The sequence below is a fragment of the Podarcis bocagei genome, assembly GCF_964188305.1.
Source record: "Podarcis bocagei genome assembly, contig: HAP1_SCAFFOLD_303, whole genome shotgun sequence".
Lineage (NCBI taxonomy): Eukaryota > Metazoa > Chordata > Lepidosauria > Squamata > Lacertidae > Podarcis > Podarcis bocagei.
The window spans coordinates 792-22,001 of NW_027670145.1; the positions used below are offsets into that span (position 1 = coordinate 792).

A 21,210-nucleotide genomic window follows, 5' to 3' on the forward strand; every position below is an offset into this window, starting at 1 on the left:
GTATGATTACGAGTTATACTTAAATTATTTTATGTATTAGTGGAGCTGGTGTTGTAGCAGCTTCAAGCGTACCAGTTCCGACTGCATGTTTTCAGTGCTCACTTGTGGAAGAACAATAACAATCCAGCAACTCATCATATAAGAAACTAAGTTGTCAGCAAGAAAAGTAGACCGGAACAGCAGCAGATTGTTACAAAATGATCATCACACAACCTAGGAATTTGTTCCATTTTCTGCATATGTTGTTTAGTTTTATACTCACTAGAATTTGTGTCAGATTTCTTCTTGAACAGCTTGTAATCTCTGCCAGCTTTTGGATGTGCAAACAAGCAGCAACAGAGGAAATGTGGGTGACTCGCATTTCCTCTTTTTGTACTTCCATGTAATATGCAACGTGAGAACTTGTGCACCTTTCCCCTGGTGAGATACTGAAGGCCAAATGTTGAGGAAGAGGCAGAAACCCCCAGTTTGCATATCCCAGAAGAAAAGAGGAAGGGCGAGTGGGGCATGTGTCCTCTCTTGCAGTTTCTGTGTAATGCCTGGAGCTCCCTTTTTTTTTTTTTTTTTTTTTTGGAGTAGCAAGTTTTTATTCTTGGTGTTTTTCAAATCCCTTAATTTTCCAAACTTGGAAGATTTGTGGTATAGAATAAGACTTTGGGCACTAGGGTGGTAGTTTCACAAATACTTATAAGACTTTGGACACAACAGATAAATCATATTCCCTTACAAAAGTCATTCTTTCAAAAAAATAAAATTCAAACCTCCTTCGTGATAGTATGAACATGACATGAGTATGTTAGTATGGGTTTTATATTTTTCTCTGTGTTTGCTTAACAGGTCCATGATGGAATACTCCTGTTCAGTCTTGCTAATTTCCATTAGTTTTCTGCACGGCGAAGCGTTGCGTGGCAATGGGACTGCATCACTTAATGATACAACAACAAGTAAGAAACACTGAATTTTGGGGGTTAGTCTGCGTCAGTACCTTGTTCATATAAATCTTCATTCCTTTGGTTTCAGATGGTGTTTCATGCTTCCTTCTTTAACATTTATAGCACCATGTCACATATCTTATGAAATCAATGTGGGATCAGGCTTGCTTTCTTCTCAACTCATACACGCTGAACATTATCTGTAATATGTATGAGTAATTGACAATTTCCCATTGACAAATATTTTGTTATGATGCTCTACTTTGGAAGCTTCTCTGAGGCTTTTCTACAAAGCGTGTTCTCACTAAAAGAGAGCACGTGTTGCGGATGGGGCCGAACAAAACTCCACTTGGTTGCCAGGCAGTATTAGATTCAAGGGGCCTGGAGCAGATTGGAGGATGGTGTTACTGGGGTAAATTTGATGTTGCCAATTTAGGGGTGGGATCAGTGGTTATTTAAGCAAGGTCCACAGCTTTCTCTTTCTCTTTCGCTGTGGACATCGGATCACATGGAGCACTTGGACTGTCTGGAGGACAGTGATGCAAACTTCTCATTGTCTGGTTACATTTCTTTAATTCCCCCTTCTTTTAATCCTCTTTAGTCCCTTAAATAATTTAATTCCCCTTTTTCCTGTTCAATTTCCCACCCCACCCCTTACCCTGCCCTGTGGGAAGATTCTCCCTGTATCTGTGGCTTGCCTTTCTTTCGCAAAAAGGTTTCCCCCATTTCTCTTGTTGAAATTGTGGGGCTAGTCAGGGCTGTTCTCAGCTTAGCTGGAATCACTTTCGTTCATAGCACCCCGAAGGTTGGCTTTATTTGAGTGTGTGCAGCGCTGTTGGCCAAATTTTAATCTAGCCTTGGGCGGGAGCACTATTTTGAGTTCCTTTAATATTGCTATGAGACTAAGATTCTCAAGAGCAGAGGCATGGAGGCCTATTCGGCCTGGGCATAACTTCCGAGCCTAAGTATGCTACAGGTAGCAGTTAATTGTTAAGTCTCTGACCTCTCTATAAGAATGTACCTGCTTCCAGGCTCAGTTGCTGCTAATGTATATCTGAGGCAGTCAGAGGGCGGCAGAGGCTCTCAGTGCCTCCAATGACTATGAGCACTCTGTATATGCTCTTGAACTATGCTGTTTCTGAACAAGTTTATTTTCTTTAAGTTTGTTTTGCCCTGATAGTGGCGACTGCCATTTTAGAGGCGAGCCATTGTGATTTAGTGGCTAAAGTGTAGGACTAGGACCTGGGAGACAGGGTTCATATCCCCCTCTTAGCCATTGTTATAACAAAACAAAACAAACTGCTCCTTTTGGGCTATTCTGTTGCTGGGTAGTTCGGCCCATTTGTGATAAAAGAACTTTGGGTTTCTTGAAGGGGTGCTTCCCTCTAAAAGGGCAAGCAGGGGTACCTGGACAAGCTGTGGGCTGCCTCAACTCTGCTATTTCACTGGAAACATTTATGCCTGGCCTGGCAGGTGATCCTAGGGCTTTGCCCTAGAATTCGATGGCCTGGAAGCGTTTCCGGCCTGAATAGTGTCCCCATGTGGTCCATGAAGCATTGGTTTCACCAGTTCCTTACATTGTTTAGTTTTTGCGGACTATGACTGGGCTTTTGCAAATGCCTCAAGAGCTTGCCTCTCCTGCAGGGGATGACTTGTGGACGCCCCAGGTGTCTTCTTCCAGAAGGAAGCATCTTCGAAGGCTGCAATCCAGGAGGAGGGCAAAGAGGAGCAGGGATCATGATTCAGACATCACCTTGGACCTCTACAGGGGTCAGGGTGAGGCTGTCCCGGGTCTTTAGGGATCATCCTGGATAGCTCAGCTGGTCAGCGCATAGTGCCGGTAATGCCTAGGTTGCAGGATTGGTCCCTATATGGGACAGCTGCATGCTCCCCCATTGCTCTACCTGGACACTTAGGTCCAGTGTCGAGGGCCTTTTGGTGGTTCCCTCACTGCGAGGGATGTAACAGGCGCCACGTTTGCAATATGCAAGCGGGAGAAAGCACCTTTGTGTGCCCGCACTGCAGTTTGCTCTGTGCGTTGCAGGGCACAGCGCTGCACGGGCTGCATTTGCATTGCATTGCGTGAGAGATTTGCATTTGCATTGCACAGAGGTTGTGCGCATTGCACAGAGGGTGTGAGTGCATTGCACAGAGGGTGTGTGTGCATTGCACAGAGTGTGTGTGCATTGCACGGAGGGTGTAGTGGCATTTGCACAGAGTGTGTGTGGTTTGGTTTTTGTTTTTGTTTTTTGTTTTGCATTGCACAGAGAGTGCATTGCACGGAGTGTGTAGTTGCATTGAACAGAGGGTGTGTGCAGTGCACGGAGTGTGTAGTTGCATTGCATGGAGGGTAGTTGCATTGCACGGAGTGCGTTTTTGCATTGTACGGAGTGTGTAGTTGCATTGAACGGAGTGTGTAGTTGCATTGCATGAAGTGTGTAGTTGCATTGCATGGAGTGTGTAGTTGCATTGCACAGAGTGGGTAGTTGCATTGCATGGAGGGTAGTTGCATTGCATGGAGTGCGTTTTTGCATTGCACAGAGTGCGTTTTTGCACTGAGTGTGTAGTTGCATTGAACGGAGTGTGTAGCTGCATCGCACGGAGTATAGTTGCATTGCATGGATTATGTGAGCACTGCACGGAGTGTGTTTTTGCATTGCACAGTGTGTGTCTGAAAAGGAAGCTGGCTCGGCGGCAGTTTTGTCGGGACTTTTTTTAGCGGTTCTGGCCAGCGTCGGCCCTGTAAATTTACGTATTATGATGGCAGCACAAGATGCCCCCTGCCCAAGCGGGGCTGGAAGCTGGCAAGCAATACCTCAATACTTGCCCATATTCCCATTTTATTTAGGGATCCAGTTGGATATCGTTGCTAAAACATACCACTTGCCTATGGAGAAGCTGTCTGCCTTGAAGGAAGTTATTTTGTAATACTTCCTCTGTAGCAAGTGATGCTTCATCAGATCCGATCTTGCTGGGTCACTTAATTAATCTTGCATGCAGAGTGGTTGCCCCAGGCCGCCCCTTCCCTTCCCACTAGGCCAGGCTGCCTGCGGCCTGAGGTCCCCTTACCTTTCTCATGCAATGGGATCTCATGCAACGGTTGCAATTCCTATATGTATGCAATAGTAGTTGGCCATGGCAGGATACTTGCACAGGGATTTTTCAGGTTCATGCTGATGCTGCTGGATCTTTGCCCTTTGGTTTTTTATTTCAGGGGCTGCTGGTGTGCAAAGCCATGGCCTCAAGCCCGGTATGGTGAGGCAATCATGTGACCTAACTTTTGAGTTTTCCCCATTGTAGTAGCAGTTCACATGTGGCCCGAGGAGTTCAGTGACCATCGGATCTGCTTTTGGTCTGATAACCAGGTAGTGGTGAGCGTCTTGGCTAAACAGTTCTCACGCTCCAGCAGAGTCTCCGCCCCTCCGCTCATGCTTTTGAGCTGCACCGCTTAAGGTTTAATATTGTGCTTTCTGCTCTCCTGATTACGGGATCCTCTAATGATGTCTCTGACACTCTATCCCATTTTCAGATGGAGCGCTTCAGATCCTGGGCTCCAGACTCAGCTATTGCCAGACTTTTCCAGACCACCTGTGGCATGTTGACAACAATTAGTAATTACAGAGAGCAGCAGCTTCCATTTCCCCTTCTGCTTTTAGCTCTTATGGGAAGGCCTGGATGGATTTCTTAGCCTTAAGCTGGCAGTCCTCGGCCATTCAGATGAACTGGCCCCCATCCTCTGAGCAGATCCTGCAGTATTTGGTCCACCTGCCGCAGATTGGGCGTCCTGTTATAACTATAAGAATTCAGTCCGCTGCAATGTCTGTTATACTGAAGCTTTATTTTTCAGAGACCCTTGCATAAAGTTTGTAATGTGCAGGGCCTTGGAAGGTTGGAATAGGCTCCAACCTCATAGGACAGTGGGCAGGAAGTCGGTCAATTTTACCTATGCAGGATCTGCAACAAGTTAAAACTTTTCTGCTGGTAAAAGATCAAGGCGAGACTCCTTTCAGTATTCCATTGCATTTTGGGCACTGAGGGTTGGGGAAATGGTTGTTGGAGCCAGCACAGGGCTGAGAGTCTGGAGGCTTATTGCTTCAGGACTTTTCCTTATCTGCTTTGGAGCTTGTCATTAGAGTTGGGAACTCTAAAACAGACTTAGTGGGCAGGAGTGCCACAATCAGGCTTCCCATTACACATGAGGAGGGCCCTTGCACGGTTATGGATACCAGAAAAAATTGGCTTTTCATTCCCCTGGGGGCTGGCCCACTCCTAGTGCATGAACATGGGTTCCCGTTAGCCAGGCATTAATGTGCTTACGCCGTGCACCAGTTATTACGGCCTGCGGCTTGCCTACCACTGAACACGCCTCATTCCTTCCGAATAGGGCTGCTGCAACGGCTGCACACTGGGGGCCTGTCTGTAGACAGGATTGTGAATACGGGTCATTGGAAGTCTGACGCTGACAAGGGTTATATCAGGAAGTGTCACAATGATGTCTGTGCTGATGCTTGTCTGTTATTTCCTTTTCTCATAGGAGCAGCGGTGCACATTTGGGCCACAGCATTGTACACTGGGCTGGCAAGCGCGCTGACAAGTCTGGACTGGGGCGCCATCTCAGTCTTCCTGCCCATGTGGACATATACTGGATGTCCAGATGGGGAATGCTTTGGGAGGAGGTCCTTCCTTTGGTGCGGTCGAGTGTGACCTGTGCAGGTCCTCCCGCAGGGCTGGTGGTACAGCTGGGCAAGAATGATTTGCTGTCTTCCTCCAGCATAAGTTTGCATTCCTGCATGCAAGAGGGCTTGGATTGAGTTGATGGCAGCTCTCCCTGGACTCAAAATAATTTAAGGCATTTGGTTCAAGGTGGTCTGGAGGGGGGGTTGGAGCACCTGTCCCCTCCAATGCGCAAAGATATTCCATTACAGGAAACCAAGGATTTGCCATGCTTTGTCAACCCCTTTCGAGGGGTAGGGCCACGCAAGAGTCCCTGGGAGCATTTGGGGTGAGCTTGAGTCTGATCCTGGTTCATTGCTCCCCCACGCTGTTTACTTGTACTGACGATATGGTGGGGCCCAGTCGTCAGTGCTGCCCTGCTGAGGTCAGGTGCAGCTAGTCGGGAACCAATGCCTAGACAAACTACCACCGAGCAGGCCAGAAAGCATGTTAATATGGCGGTGGAAAATAAAATAAATAAAGTAAATCAAATCAAATAAATAACATATAAAATAAAATAAAAAATAAAATAAAATAGGTCCTTGCTTTAGGTGGTTCTGTGATATTGCACCCTGCTATTTTCTTCAAGACTGTTCCCCTCTTTGGGGCAGATGGGGGGTGCATCTTTCCCCTATGGGGAACGACACCTGGCGGGATGCGATTGCCTTGGGATTCATTGCTCCCCCACAATGTTGCTGGTACTGACGATATGGTGGGGCCCAGTCGTCAGTGCTGCCCTGCTGAGGTCAGGTGCAGCTAGTCAGGAACCAGTGCCTAGACAAACTACCACCAAAGAGGCCGGGAAGCATGTTAATAAGGAAGTGTAAAATAAAATAAAATAATAATAAAATAAAATAAAAATAATAAAGTAAAGTAGGCTTTGCTTCAGGTGGTTCCATGATTTTGCACCCTGTGATTACCTTCAAGGCTGCTGCCAGCTTTAGGGTGAATATTTCCCCTATAGGGAACGACACCTGGTTGGCTATGGTTGCTTTGGGATTGAAGGAAGGGTTGCATTTGTGAGTGGTTTGGCGGTGAGCTAAGGCTCTGTGGCGGTTAGGCATTGGTTAAATTGGTTGGTGGAGGGGTATGGATTGGCTGTGCCTGCCCCTCCAATGCTGCTGCTGATGGGTATTCCGTTAAAGGAATTCTGGGGCTTACCATCCCTTCGTCCAAACCCTTGGAGCAGGGTGCGGGCCGTGTAAGTTCCCAAGGAACAAGCAGGGAATAGCTGAGGATCTGTGTCGCAGTCCCAGCTGTCCCTGGTCTTGTTCCTCCACACGCTGACTCACGGGAGTCAGCGCTGTCCCCAAGGCGGGGGGGACAGATAGTCATAACCAATGCCTAAGCAACCACTCTCAATTTGTATGAAAATAAAGTTGTGGCCAAAAGTATGCCAAAAACCTTAAACAAAAATTATGTGTGATGTGTGAGTTATTGGGGTAGGGGTTTTGGGGGACCTCAGCACGCAATTCTAGATAAGAAGCTACAAACCTCCAGTACTTGTCATTAAGGGCTGCCAGTAGTTCTTTGGTAACTCTAAAGAACAGGGATTGAGCTTCTTTTACTGCTGCCACAAAAGCCTTGATGGTTTCCAATTAACTTCATTAATACATAAAGCAGTAGCTTGAAACTGACTGCTCTTCCTCTTACTGAGTTCCCTTGCATTTAAATAATCTTACTCCAAATGCAAGTTTATTTCTTGGTTCAGGAACCTCTGCTTATCTAAATCAGCAGTCATGCATATTTTCATGTCTGCAACATGGGACCTCTTTTTGTTGTCTGTATCCATTTCTCTCTCTATTTTTTTTTTGCTTATTGCTTTTTCCCAGTGGTCTGGCTTGTATAAAGAAGCTACCCTCTAGACCTGTGGTTCCCAATGTGGGGCACACGCCCCAGAGGGTGCAATTCGATTTTTAAGGGGGACAATTCGAGAATGAGTTATTAACAGTGAATGGCCTTTCAGGCTTCCTCCACATGAATAGGAGCTGACTTTTTGAATAATAAGAATTATATGTCACGGGGCGTGGGGCATCAGGATTTTAGAGATGCTTAGTGGGAACCAGACAGTCTTGCAAGATGTGAATTGTGATCACTCCTCAAGTTTCAGTTTTAAGAATTCCCAAATTGTGTATTTACGGGCCTCAGCCAAGAAGAAAAACGGGACTCTGTGAGCATGACAAAGAAAACACTTCCTGCAGAGCTCAGTCTCATCTCGCGTCTCATGATAGGCCAGCAGATAAACAAAGGTGCATGTAGTGTGCCTTATGTGGGTCAGGGTGAAAAGTAACACAAAAAATAACTTGCAAAGTCAGCAAGCGTCACAACTCAGATGGCAGGTAAAACGGTATGCACTGAACCAAAAGTGAACTGTTCCAGAAACTCTGCAAATGCCATCTTGGTAGTCAAAATAACCCCACAATTAATTGATAGTTGTTGTAACAATAAGGTCGTGTATGTTTATATTAATTTGCTTTGATATAGGCTAATTGGCTTGCTTTGATGTTATCCTTACCTGTGGGCTTGGGATCTATTGGTAAGATTTGGGTATTTGCCATCAACTGGTCATGTGAGGTGATGCAATGGCCTGGCCAAAGTGACATAATGCTGCTTTGTATATAAAGAATGTGTGAATGGTTGCTTGGACGCAGACAAGCCATCTCCATGCTGCAGTGTCTGTCAGTCCTGCGTCTGTAAAGTCTGGGAGATCAGCAGGCTGATTGCTTAAGTCTACACCTTTCCTTCTTTTTTAAAAAATAATTTTTATTGATTTTTGCACAAATTTTCCAACATAACAACTCCAACACCATATAACAAATCTTTGGCTATCACGGCCTAAGACTTCCTTCGACCCCTTCTAATGGTTTTCTAAATTTCTTTTTATTTTTGCATTTTATTACTATGCTTATTGCTATAAGTCCAATCTTGCATCAGTTAATTTTAGTCCCTTTCCCATTAATTTATATAGTCCTCCTTACAAAACTTCTTGTAACCCTACAAGTGATGTTAGGTAATTACAATTGTCTTTCAGATACAACATAATTTTCTTACAATCCTTTAGGAAAGTCTGGTCCTGCTGGTTTTGAATTTTTCCTGTTAGTCTCGCCAGCTCAGCATAGTCCATTAATTTCATTTGCCACTCTTCTTTTGTTGACATTTGCTCTTGTTTCCATCGTTGGGCTAATAATATTCTTGCTGCAGTGGTCACATATAAAAACAATTTTTTATCATTCTTATGAATTTCTGTACCTACCATACCAAGTGAAAGAGCTTCTGGTGTTTTTTAGAAATGTATATTTCAACATTTTAAAAATTTCATTATAAATCATTTCCCAGAAGTCTTTTACTTTTTTACATTCCCACCACATATGGTAAAACGTGCCTTCTTTTTCTTTACATTTCCAATATTTGTTGTTTGTTTTGTACAACTTGGCTAGTTTTACTGGTGTTATATACCATCATTTTCATTATATTTTCTACACCTTTCTTTAATAAAGCACTAGAACTGATCACTCTAGTTTTTTGAAATCCTTCTGTTGTATCCCTGCACCCAACCGTTCCCACAAGTTCTCCTTTGGGCCGGCAGTTCAGAACAACATACCCCTAGTTTTGTTTTTAAACTTTGTTATCTGTTGCCAAAGTTGCCATCAGACCTTAATGTATAATGTTCAGTTTCCCAGAAGAATGCATCCATTTCCCTTTCTGATCAGTTTGGCTTGTTTATAGCTATGGAAGTGGATTGTAGTTTCAGGATGAGAAAGAATTATAACAAACAAACTGGAAAATCGCTGTCGTTTACTGATGAAGATGCTAAAGCATGATAATGCCACTGGTTGGGTGATTTGTTGAGTTTACCTTTGCTTGCATGGTCTATCCTCTTTCACCAAAGTGTAGAAGCTGCTTCCACATGGGGCATTCTCTTGATAGAGAAGAATAAATGTGATGATGTGGGCTAGGCCAGTAGCATAGACCTGAACCACCCAGTTGATACAGGTTACAGATGAGTTACCCTAGGTAAAATCTAAACAAGGTTGGCCACAGAGGCCCTGTGAAATAAAATTAATTAATGGCTAAAATTAACCTGAAGATTGCCACTTGTCCAGTTTTAATTTTAATTTGTTTGAATTAATTCTGGGATGTATCTTAATTTATTGATTGCTTGTTTTTATGCATTGTCTTACTTGTATGATGTTAGCCGCTCTGAACCCAGCTTTGACCAGGGAGGGTGGGATATAAATAAAAAATTATTATTATTATTAAAATTAAGCAGAGTTTGGACACTGATAGATTTTGCTAGATTGCATCCTTTCCTGGTTACCCCATACAGTGGTATCTCTGGATGTGAACGGGATCCATTCTGGAGCACCATTCGCATCCTGAAGCGAACGTAAGATGCAACAGCACGTTTGCACGTCTGCGCGGGTTGCGTTTTGCCGCTTCTGTGCATGCGCGTGACGTCATTTAGAGCGTCTGCACATGTGCGAGTGGCACTCCGTTACTTCCAGGTCACCGCGGAGCGCAACCCGAAAATATTTAAGCTGAAGCGTATTCATCCCGAGGTATGACTGTACACTTAAATAGCTCAGTCAGTAGAGGGTTGTGGGTTCAAGTTCTACATTGGGCAAAATATTCCTTCATTGCAGGGGGTTGGACTAAGTGGCCTTCGTGGTCCCTTCCAACTACAGTTCTATGATGATTCTAACTTTAATATTCTCTGAATAAGAAAAAAATAGAAGGTAGCAAAAGTATTTCAAATTTATTCGTGCAAACAAGTTTGTAGCTACTATCCTTACAAAGTGTTGAAAAAAATATCCCCTAGGAAGATTGGGGGGGAGGGGAGGAACATCCAGAAAGCACTGAAAGAACAGCTATGGGAAGGGGAACCTGTGGCCCCCCAGATATTGCTGAATAGCAGCTCCCACTATCCCTGTCCACAGACCATGCTGACTAGGACTGATGGAAGTAAGTCAGCAACACCACAGAATCCTCTCCTCTGGAAGAAGTGGCCTGCTAATAGAAAGTTGATGTGGAGTTCTCACCTCGTGATATATTGCTTTTCAACATACCAGCGCTGAGTGTGGCTGTGGGGCAAGGGAAGCAAATTGTGCTTGACCGGTGAGGGTCCCCCCCCCCCGAAAAAGCAAGGAGCAACTTGGCCTGCTTAGCCCCCAGTCATATTACATATTCTCTCTCTCCCCCCCTCCCGTTCCGTGTGTGTGTGTGTGTGTGTGTGTGTGTTCTCAGGCAGTTATCTTAGCAGGTAAAGCCTCTTGGGCTTGCTAATAGGAAGGTTGGCAGTTTGAATCCCTGCGACGGGGTGAGCTCCTGTTGCTCTGTCTCAGCTTCTGCCAGCCTAGCAGTTTGAAAGCATACCAGTGTGAGTAGATAAATAGGTACCGGTGCAGTGGGAAGGTAAATGGTGTTTCCGTGTGTTCTGGCTCTCATAACAAACCTCTGTGCGCCAATAGTGGTTCAGTCATGCTGGCCACATGACCCTAGAAAGCTGTCTGTGGACCAACCCTGGCTCCCTTGGCCTGAAAAGCAAGATGAGCACTGCAACCCAAAGTCACCTTTGACTGGACTTAACCATCCAGGGGTCCTTTACCTTTACCTACCTCTCTTCTCAGCAGCAATAATGTGGCACATTTCCTTCTCCTGTTTCTTCTCTCCTTAAGTTCCTTTACCTCCATGTCCCCTTTGGGATCCTTGCATGCTGAGTATTGTTGAATGCAATTCTTAATGAGTTACTTGAAGCATTTTTTTGCTCAGCAAGAATGCCGACTGTTCTAGGGACTTTGGACAAAAGCCACATAAATGCCCAGGGGAAGCAGGTATGTCACCTGTTCTACAGTAGCTTAAATAAACAGTGTAGCAGTTGTTCTAATAGAGAATGCTCATACACCATACATTTAAAGAACATAACTTCCCTCACAGAATCCAGGGAATTGTAGTTTGCTAAAGGTGCTGGGAACTGTAGCTCTGTGAATGGTGAACTACAGTTTCCCAAGATTCCTTGGGGGGAGTCACGTTGTCTAAATGTGCTTCAAATGCTTGTTGTGTATGCAGCCAAGGTGAGGCACGTGTAAGTTGTTTTTGGCGATACATCGGTTGTGTGTGGGATGGCGGGGTGTTAAACAAAAATACCTTACCTTATTTGCAAAAACGGCAAACAGCAGACAGTACTAAATGTTAGTATTAAGAGACACACAGGCCACAAACGTGTATAATGGTGTCATAGAGGAAAATAAAGATTGCTGGGGGTGGGGTGATACAATAGAGGTTTCTAAAAATAAGAGCATCAATATAGAACTTCCCCCTTTCCTCATAATGCCATAAATGGGTGGCTTTGCCTTCATGCCTTGTTTGTCAGCTTCCAGAGGCATATGACTCTCTGTTGTTGAAACAGGAACTAGAAAGAAGAGCTTAGCCTAATCCACCCAGGCAGTTATCAGCTTTGATGAATGCTACCTTATTGCCACAAAGCCTGCTCAGAAGTGGGGAAATGTATTTGCTTTAATGTACTAGATTTTGAACATATTCCTTCTTGCAAAATTTCACATCCTGGGTTAGAGAGTACCTGCTGGAATTTACCCCCTGGTTGGAGCAATAAGAATCAAGCACCTAAAACCATCCTGTGCAGAACCTGGAAAACAACAAAGTCATGCCTTGGAAACTGCCATGCTTTCTGCCAGTTCCCCCCACCCCACCCTCCTCATTTGACAACCCTCAGGATTTTTGCTGTAGGGCCTGAAAGCAGAAATCCTATGGCACAGCAATGCTAAGATGGCTATCAACACAATCCCAGTGACAGCTGCTTCAGGGTCTGTGGAAACATTTTGAAAGCTCATTCTTTCAAAACCAGAATTGTACATTCAGTAATGTCATAGCTTGTATTACTATGAAATTAAGCATTTAGCTGCCTGTCTAGCAGAGGTGGTGTATGCATGCACATTGAGTCTTGCCCAGGCCAGGTGGAGAAGAGCCCATGTGCTAACAGACCTTTCTCTTTTATATCAAGCAACAATATGTATGAAGCGTTATAGAACGTGGACTTTCTTTGTCCCCTTTTATTATTTATTATTGTTGTTGGCTAGGCATGCATAAAGGTCTGCAGTGATGGTTGAGACTGGTGTCATGGTTGCGGATGCAAAGCAATATTCCATAATCTAGGGGTTAGAGGGCAAGGATGCTTAGAAGAGACATTCCTTTTTTAATTTTTTTTATTTTTTTTTTAATTCCGGTCGGCGCCAGCGTTAATGGCGGTCCTCTTTCCGAGCTTCGGAGGAGGACTGCTCTGCGAGTTCGGGTCTGACCCGCTACGGCAAGCGGGGGACCCCTAAAATCACAGGCGCTGAAGCCTGTGAACAAGGAGACTCGGCGGGCACCAGAAGCGCCCCCCCTTACTGCAGAAAGAGCCTTTTTAAAGGCTCTGGAACGGCATCGGGAGAGCGCGGTGCTGAGAGTCGTTACCCAGCCTGCAGAGTGAAGCCGCGTCGCCATTGACGGAGAGCGCCGATTCCTTCCTGTAAATCTGGGACTGAAAAACCTGTGAGTAAGACTGAACGCTAATTTGGAACCTTTTAAAATTGAAAATTTGGCTGAAAACGGGGAAGGTAAAAATTAAGGAAGTCTGCCTTCCCCCGACTGCATGACAGCTAAAGCAACGGAAATTTAAAGCTGCATCCGTATGAAACATTCCTTGACTATTTAACCTGACATTGGACTTAGATCTCCCCTCTAGCAAGCAGGACAGAGGGAAGGAAAAAGGGACAATAAGAACTGCATTACTTATCTAAAAGGGAAAAATCTTCTGCTGCCTTAATACCCTGAAACAGACTGCCAAACAAGACAATAGAGCACTGAACTGTCTTTAAATTCTTGGGAAAGTTACATGGTTGAAGTTTCCTTTGCTACAAAGTTTTTAGACCTTGTTGCTACAGTATATTGGAGTATGCTGAAATAGTATCCACTGGAAAAAGTGCTGTAACATATATTTACAAGCCTCCTGATATACTTGTCTTTAACTTCTTTGTCTCCGTACTCGGACATTTTGCTTTGCTCCCCCTAGAGGGCTTAAGTAACGGTTGTAACAGTCTAGGACAGTGGAATTTTCCATCAGGGGACTGTTTTCGTGGGAACGTCCTTGGGACATGAGTGGCCCAGCAGAAGAGATAACCACCAGAGCCAAAGCTAAGCAGCAACAACACCAGCAACAGCAACAAAAGAAAAGAGGCTCAATTACAGGCGTAACTCCTACAGGAACATAAGGACAAGAAAAAGTGACAGCTGCTTCCATGGAGTCAGTGACACAAGCGTTACTCAAGATAAATCAATCTTTGGAGACCTTGACAAAGCAGAGTACAGAAAATACACAGAAATTAACAGAACTAACAGCAAGACTGGACTTGAACACAGAATCTATAAACAGGCTGATTCAAGAAAACTCTGCAACACGTAAGATTCCAGAGGAAGCTAGAACTATTGCTGGAGAGACACAAGAGAACTTAGAACCGATTGCTAAAAAGGTTCATGAACATGATGCAACTTTGGCTTTGTGGGAATTACAGAGAAAGGAAAGAAATCTGAAACTGAGATTGATTCCCGAGAGCGAAGGAGACAACCTCGTGGAGTATTTAACACAAGAGTTTGCTGATTTCTGGGAAGACTTGGAGGAGGAAGAATTTAAGATAATAACAGCATTTAGACTGGGCAGAAGACTGAACAGAAAGACCCCGAGGGATTGCCTGATTACCCTTAGATCTAAGGAAGAAAGAGATAAAATATTAAAATTACACTACCAAAAGGCCTTGCAAATTGAAAATTCATCTATACAGATTTTTAAAGACATCCCTAAATATATCTTGGAGTTGAGAACCTTCTATAAGGATCTGGTCTACCTGCTGAAGAAGAACATCATTCCTTTCAGGTGGGAGTTCCCACAAGGACTGTCCTTTGACTACAAGGGAAATAAGGTGAAAATAAAGACAACACAAGACAAAGAGAGGTTCCTGGAAAGAAACCAAGAGGACCTACAGAAGGGAACTGTGGACCCAATCGCAGAACAAAGGAGAGCACTAGATATTTTGAACTTATCGTTTGGACTTAATCCACCACCATCAGAGGAAGAGCAACAACTGGGAGCAGTTGGAGGAACAACGGAAAAGTAACAAGATGGCCCTGCAATTCCTTAGTTGGAATTGTAATGGGCTCAATATGCCTTTGAAGAGACGTCAAGTTTTTCATATTTTGAAAAGAGAACAATTGGATTTGATATGTCTACAAGAACAGTGGGGTCACTCAGAGGAGAAAATGGTGAAATGCAAACAGGGGACACAGAAAGGGCTGAACTCCTCAATGCCTTCTTTGCCTCAGTCTTCTCCGATAAAGAAAACAATGCCCGACCTGAAGAATTTGGAGCAAATGATTCAGCAAAGGAAACACAGCCCAGAATAACTAAGGAGATAGTACAAGAATACTTGGCTAGTTTAGATGTATTCAAGTCTCCAGGGCCAGATGAACTGCATCCAAGAGTATTAAAAGAACTGGCAGATGTGATCTCAGAACCACTGGCAGTCATCTTTGAGAATTCCTGGAGAACAGGCGAAGTCCCGGCAGACTGGAGGAGGGCAAATGTTGTCCCTATTTTCAAAAAGGGGAAAAGAGAGGACCCAAATAATTATCGCCCAGTCAGTCTGACATCAATACCAGGGAAGATTCTGGAGCAGATCATTAAGCAAACAGTCTGTGAGCACCTAGAAAGGAATGCTGTGATCACCAATAGTCAGCATGGATTTCTGAAAAATAAGTCATGTCAGACTAACCTGATCTCGTTTTTTGACAGAATTACAAGCCTGGTAGATGAAGGGAACGCAGTGGATGTAGCCTACCTTGATTTCAGCAAGGCATTTGACAAGGTGCCCCATGATATTCTTGTAAAGAAGCTGGTAAAATGCGGTCTTGACTATGCTACCACTCAGTGGATTTGTAACTGGCTGACTGACCGAACCCAAAGGGTTCTCATCAATGGTTCCTCTTCATCCTGGAGAAGAGTGACTAGTGGGGTGCCACAGGGTTCTGTCTTGGGCCCGGTCTTATTCAACATCTTTATCAACGACTTGGATGATGGACTCAAGGGCATCCTGATCAAATTTGCAGATGACACCAAACTGGGAGGGGTGGCTAACACCCCAGAGGACAGGATCACACTTCAAAACGACCTTGACAGATTAGAGAACTGGGCAAAAACAAACAAGATGAATTTTAACAGGGAGAAATGTAAAGTATTGCACTTGGGCAAAAAAAATGAGAGGCACAAATACAAGATGGGGGACACCTGGCTTGAGAGCAGTACATGTGAAAAGGATCTAGGAGTCTTGGTTGACCACAAACTTGACATGAGCCAACAGTGTGACGCGGCAGCTAAAAAAGCCAATGCAATTCTGGGCCTCATCAATAGGAGTATAGCATCTAGATCAAGGGAAGTAATAGTGCCACTGTATTCTGCTCTGGTCAGACCTCACCTGGAGTACTGTGTCCAGTTCTGGGCACCACAGTTCAAGAAGGACACTGACAAACTGGAACGTGTGCAGAGGAGGGCAACCAAAATGGTCAAAGGCCTGGAAACGATGCCTTATGAGGAACGGCTAAGGGAGCTGGGCATGTTTAGCCTGGAGAAGAGGAGGTTAAGGGGTGATATGATAGCCATGTTCAAATATATAAAAGGATGTCACATAGAGGAGGGAGAAAGGTTGTTTTCTGCTGCTCCAGAGAAGCGGACACGGAGCAATGGATCCAAACTACAAGAAAGAAGATTCCACCTAAACATTAGGAAGAACTTCCTGACAGTAAGAGCTGTTCGACAGTGGAATTTGCTGCCAAGGAGTGTGGTGGAGTCTCCTACTTTGGAGGTCTTTAAGCAGAGGCTTGACAACCATATGTCAGGAGTGCTCTGATGGTGTTTCCTGCTTGGCAGGGGGTTGGACTCGATGGCCCTTGTGGTCTCTTCCAACTCTATGATTCTATGATTCTATGATTCTATGATTCTATGATTCTATGATTCTAAGAAACCCATGTAACCAGAGCACACAGGAAACTACTCATAAATAAAAGATTAGGACAAGAATTCATTTCATCGGACAAAGTTAAGAAAAGAGGAGTTGTGATTTATGTAAAAGAGAAATGGGTTCCAAAAATGATGTTTAAAGATGAACAAGGAAGATATTTGGCAGTTGAAATACAAGTGCAAGGAGAAAAATTTCTAATAGTTGGAGTTTATGCACCAAATGAAGGCAAGGCGGAATTCTTCAAGAAGCTCCATGAAACTTTGATGGACTATTTGGATTATAATGTGATAATTATGGGAGACATGAATGGTGTGGTTTCTACAAATATGGACAAAGCACAAAGACTGACAATTTCAAAGGAAGGGAGACTTCCGAAGACCTTCTTTGAAATGACCGAGAACATGGACTTAATAGATATATGGAGAACGAGGAACCCTCTTGAGAGAGAAGGAACATTCTTTTCTCAAGCAATGATGACCTGGACCAGAATTGATCAAAACTGGATCACTAGTGGGATGGCTCCAAAGATTAAGAAGATAGAAATCTGTCCAAAAACTTGCTCCGACCATAACGCCGTAAAGATGGAAATGAAACTTACAACAACTGGTCAATTTAGATGGAGGATGAATGACACCCTGTTTAGAGACAAGGAGATCCACATGAAGGCCCAAAAAACTCTAAAGGACTATTTTGAAATAAATCTAAAGGCCGATGTGGAAAAAAGAGTGATCTGGGATGCAAGTAAAGCTGTGATGCGAGGTTTTTTGATTCAACAAAACTCAATAAAAAAGAGAAAGCAGAATGAGAAGAAGGAAAAGATCCTGGAAAAGATAAAAGAAGGAGAGAAAAAATTAAGATCAAAACCAAAGTCCCAGGAGATTTTGAGAGAGATTAAGCTATACCAGACACAATATATGGAATTGATGAATCAAGAGATTGAGTGGAAGTTAAAGCAAATGAAACAAAAGACATTCGAATCGGCAGACAAATGTGGCAAACTTCTGGCATGGCAATTGAAGAAAAGGCAGAAACTAAATACAGTTACAAGCCTAGAAGTGGATGGAAAGAACATATCTAAACCCAATGAGATTAGAAACTGTTTTCTGAGCTACTTTAAAAAACTTTATTCTCAAGGACCACAAAATGAAGAGGACATAGATAAATTCCTTAATAAACATGGATTACAAAAAATCTCTCATCAAAGCAAGGTGGATTTAAACCAGAGAATAACAGAACAAGAGATAGAGGGTGCCATTCAGGACATGCAATTGGGCAAATCTCCAGGGCCAGATGGACTGACTTCCAGATATTACAAATCTTTGAAGGAGTGGTTGGTTCAACCGTTAAAGGAAGTCTGCAACGAGATCTTAGAGGGAAAAAAGGCACCAGAATCGTGGAAAGAAGCGTATATTTCACTCATACCAAAGACAGAGACTGAAAAGACTCAACTTAAGAACTACCGCCCAATATCATTACTTAATGTGGATTACAAAATCTTTGCAGACATTTTGGCGAAAAGATTTAAAAGAGTGTTGATGGAGAAGATTCATAGGGACCAAGCAGGCTTTCTCCCAAAGAGGCATTTATCAGACAATGTAAGGAATATAATAGACATTTTGGAACGGCTAGAGGTGAATATAAACACCAAAGCAGTGTTGATTTTTGTGGACGCGGAGAAAGCCTTTGACAATATTTCTTGGAGCTTTATGAAAAAGAATCTTCATGGGATGGGGGTAGGCCAAGGTTTTGAGAATGGTATGGGTGCGATATATTCTGAACAAAAAGCTAAGCTGATTGTAAATAATGTGATAACGGAGGAACTTAAGATAGAAAAAGGAACACGACAGAGGTGCCCAATTTCCCCATTGCTTTTCATTTCTGTTCTGGAGGTGTTGCTGAATATGATTAGAAATGACCAGCAGGTTAAAGGTGTACAGGTCGGGGTTAAACATTACAAGTTAAAGGCCTTTGCAGATGACCTAGTATTGACTCTACAAGAGCCAGACACTAGTACGAAAAGGCTGTTGGAGATAATCCAACAATTTGGTCAGGTAGCCGGATTTAAACTGAACAAACAAAAAACTAAAGTATTAGAAAAAAACTTAACAGATACGGAGAAGGAGAAATTTCAAGAAGAGACAGGTTTGACAGTGGTTAAGACGGTGAAATACCTAGGGGTTTATTTGACATCTAAAAATTTGAACTTGTATAAGGACAACTATGAAAAATGTTGGTCAGAAATTAAAAAAGACCTAGAAATATGGTCAAATTTGAAATTGTCAATGTTAGGCCGAATTGCAGTGATTAAGATGAATGTATTGCCTAGAATGTTGTTTTTGTTTCAAACTTTGCAGATTCTTGACAAGATGGACTGTTTCAAGAGGTGGCAGAAAGATATTGCGAAATTTGTCTGGCAGGGCAAAAAGCCCAGAATAAAATTTAAAGTACTTACAGATGCAAAAGAAAGAGGGGGGTTTGCCCTGCCGGACTTAAAACTGTACTATGAAGCAGCAGCGTTTTGCTGGCTGAAAGAGTGGATGCTCCTCGAGAACACAGATATCTTGGATTTAGAAGGTTTCAATAATACATTTGGTTGGCATGCATATCTATGGTATGATAAAATCAAAGTGCATAGGGCCTTTAAGAATCACATTGTCAGAAAAGCGTTGTTTAATGTATGGATAAGATATAAAGACTTGTTGGAAAATAAAACCCCTAGATGGCTGTCACCTTTGGAGGCTAAGGCAGTGAAGAAACTCAATATGGAGGCCGGATGGCCAAAGTATTGGGAAATTTTGGAACAAGATGGAGATAAATTGAAATTACAGAGTCATGAGAAATTGAAACCAAAAGTACAAGATTGGCTCCATTATTATCAAATAATGGAGGTTTACAAACAAGATAGAAAAATTGGCTTCCAGGTGGAAAAATCAAAATTAGAGACTGAACTGTTAGAACCCAATACCAAGAATTTGTCAAGAATGTACAATTTGCTGCTGAAATGGAATACACAAGATGAAACAGTCAAATCGGCTATGATTAAGTGGGCACAGGATATTGGCCATAACATTATGTTTGCTGACTGGGAATGGTTGTGGAACACCGGTATAAAATTCACGGCATGTAATGCCTTAAAGGAAAATATTATGAAAATGATTTACAGGTGGTACATGACCCCAGTCAAGCTAGCAAAAATTTACCATTTGCCTGATAATAAGTGTTGGAAGTGTAAAGAAACTGAAGGTACTTTCTATCACCTTTGGTGGACATGCCCGAAGATTAAGGCTTTCTGGGAAATGATATATAATGAAATGAAAAAGGTACTTAAATGTACTTTCCTTAAGAAACCAGAGGCCTTTCTCTTGGGCATAGTCGGCCAATTGGTGTCAAAGAAAGATAGAACTTTCTTTATGTATGCTACAACAGCAGCAAGAATACTTATCGCAAAGTATTGGAAGACACAATATCTACCCACCCTGGAAGAATGGCAGATGAAAGTGATGGACTATATGACATTAGCTGAGATGACTGGCAGAATCCGCGATCAGGGAAAGGAGACGGCGGAAGAAGAATGGAAGAAGTTTAAAATTTATCTTAAGGACTACTATAAACTGGATGAATGTTAGAATGTCGAGGTTTTGAGAAAGAAAGGGTTACAGCGATATAAGATTAGATTAAAGGAAAGATTAAGAGGACAGAGGCTTGACAGAACTATTTAGAACTTGCTGAAAAACTTTGGACATTGGGATACAGAAAGGGGAGGTATGGGGGAGTCCGAGAAACAAGGTTTATGAAAAAAAGGGTACGAAACTATACATGTTTGTATGTCTTTTTATATGTTTGTATTGTTTTTAAAAAATTTGTAAAACCAATAAAAATTTTTTTAAAAAAAAATAGAAGAGACATTCCTAGGCTTACAGATTCCTTGGCCACAGGATCTTTTCCCTTACTCACAGCTCTTTGACAGTGGCCTGGTTTGCATATTACACCAAGCCCAAACCATGGTTAAGGATGAATGTGCAGGCTCTCAGGGAGGGGGTAATGGATGCCATGCTCCTTCCTGGTCATTCATCTTCTTCTGAAGCTTTTCCTGTTTATAAAATTTTATACAGGGAGAAGATCTTTTTTAAGACGGGGGGCCGGACCTCTGTTTTATTTAATGCATTTCAAGTAGGAAGAGGGTGAGTGCCATCTAATAAGAGGCAATATTTGCATATTGAACAGGGAGGTTATTTACAAAGATTGGCTGGATCTGATTATCCAGACGATAACTGAAGCTTCTCATAACGTGGACCCTAAATTACTGTTGCTACAGCTCTCCAAACCTTTCAAACCACATAGCCCACCGAGTGTCACATGTTTAACAAATTGCCATACTCTATTTTAGGCCTGTACTGCTGCGGTTGACTATTTGTTGCAATGAAAAGGACTGCAGCAAATAGATCTGTAGTTCATTGCTTGTGTTTGCTTTTAGTATAACTGCTGAGTATATTTATTATAAG

The 21,210-nt window shown here is 43.0% G+C and overlaps 1 protein-coding gene across 1 annotated transcript in view; it reads left to right on the forward strand.

The window, feature by feature from the left end:
* Positions 1–656: 656 nt before the first annotated feature.
* LOC308579621 (receptor-type tyrosine-protein phosphatase epsilon-like) overlaps positions 657–21,210 on the forward strand; it is a gene marked incomplete at its 3' end in the record, with an annotated part of 62,315 nt that continues 41,761 nt past the window's right edge. Inside the window, exon 1 of the mRNA XM_081214197.1 lies at positions 657–944. Coding sequence (XP_081070323.1) covers positions 788–944 — 157 coding nt within the window. The remainder of the gene's footprint in view (positions 945–21,210) is intronic.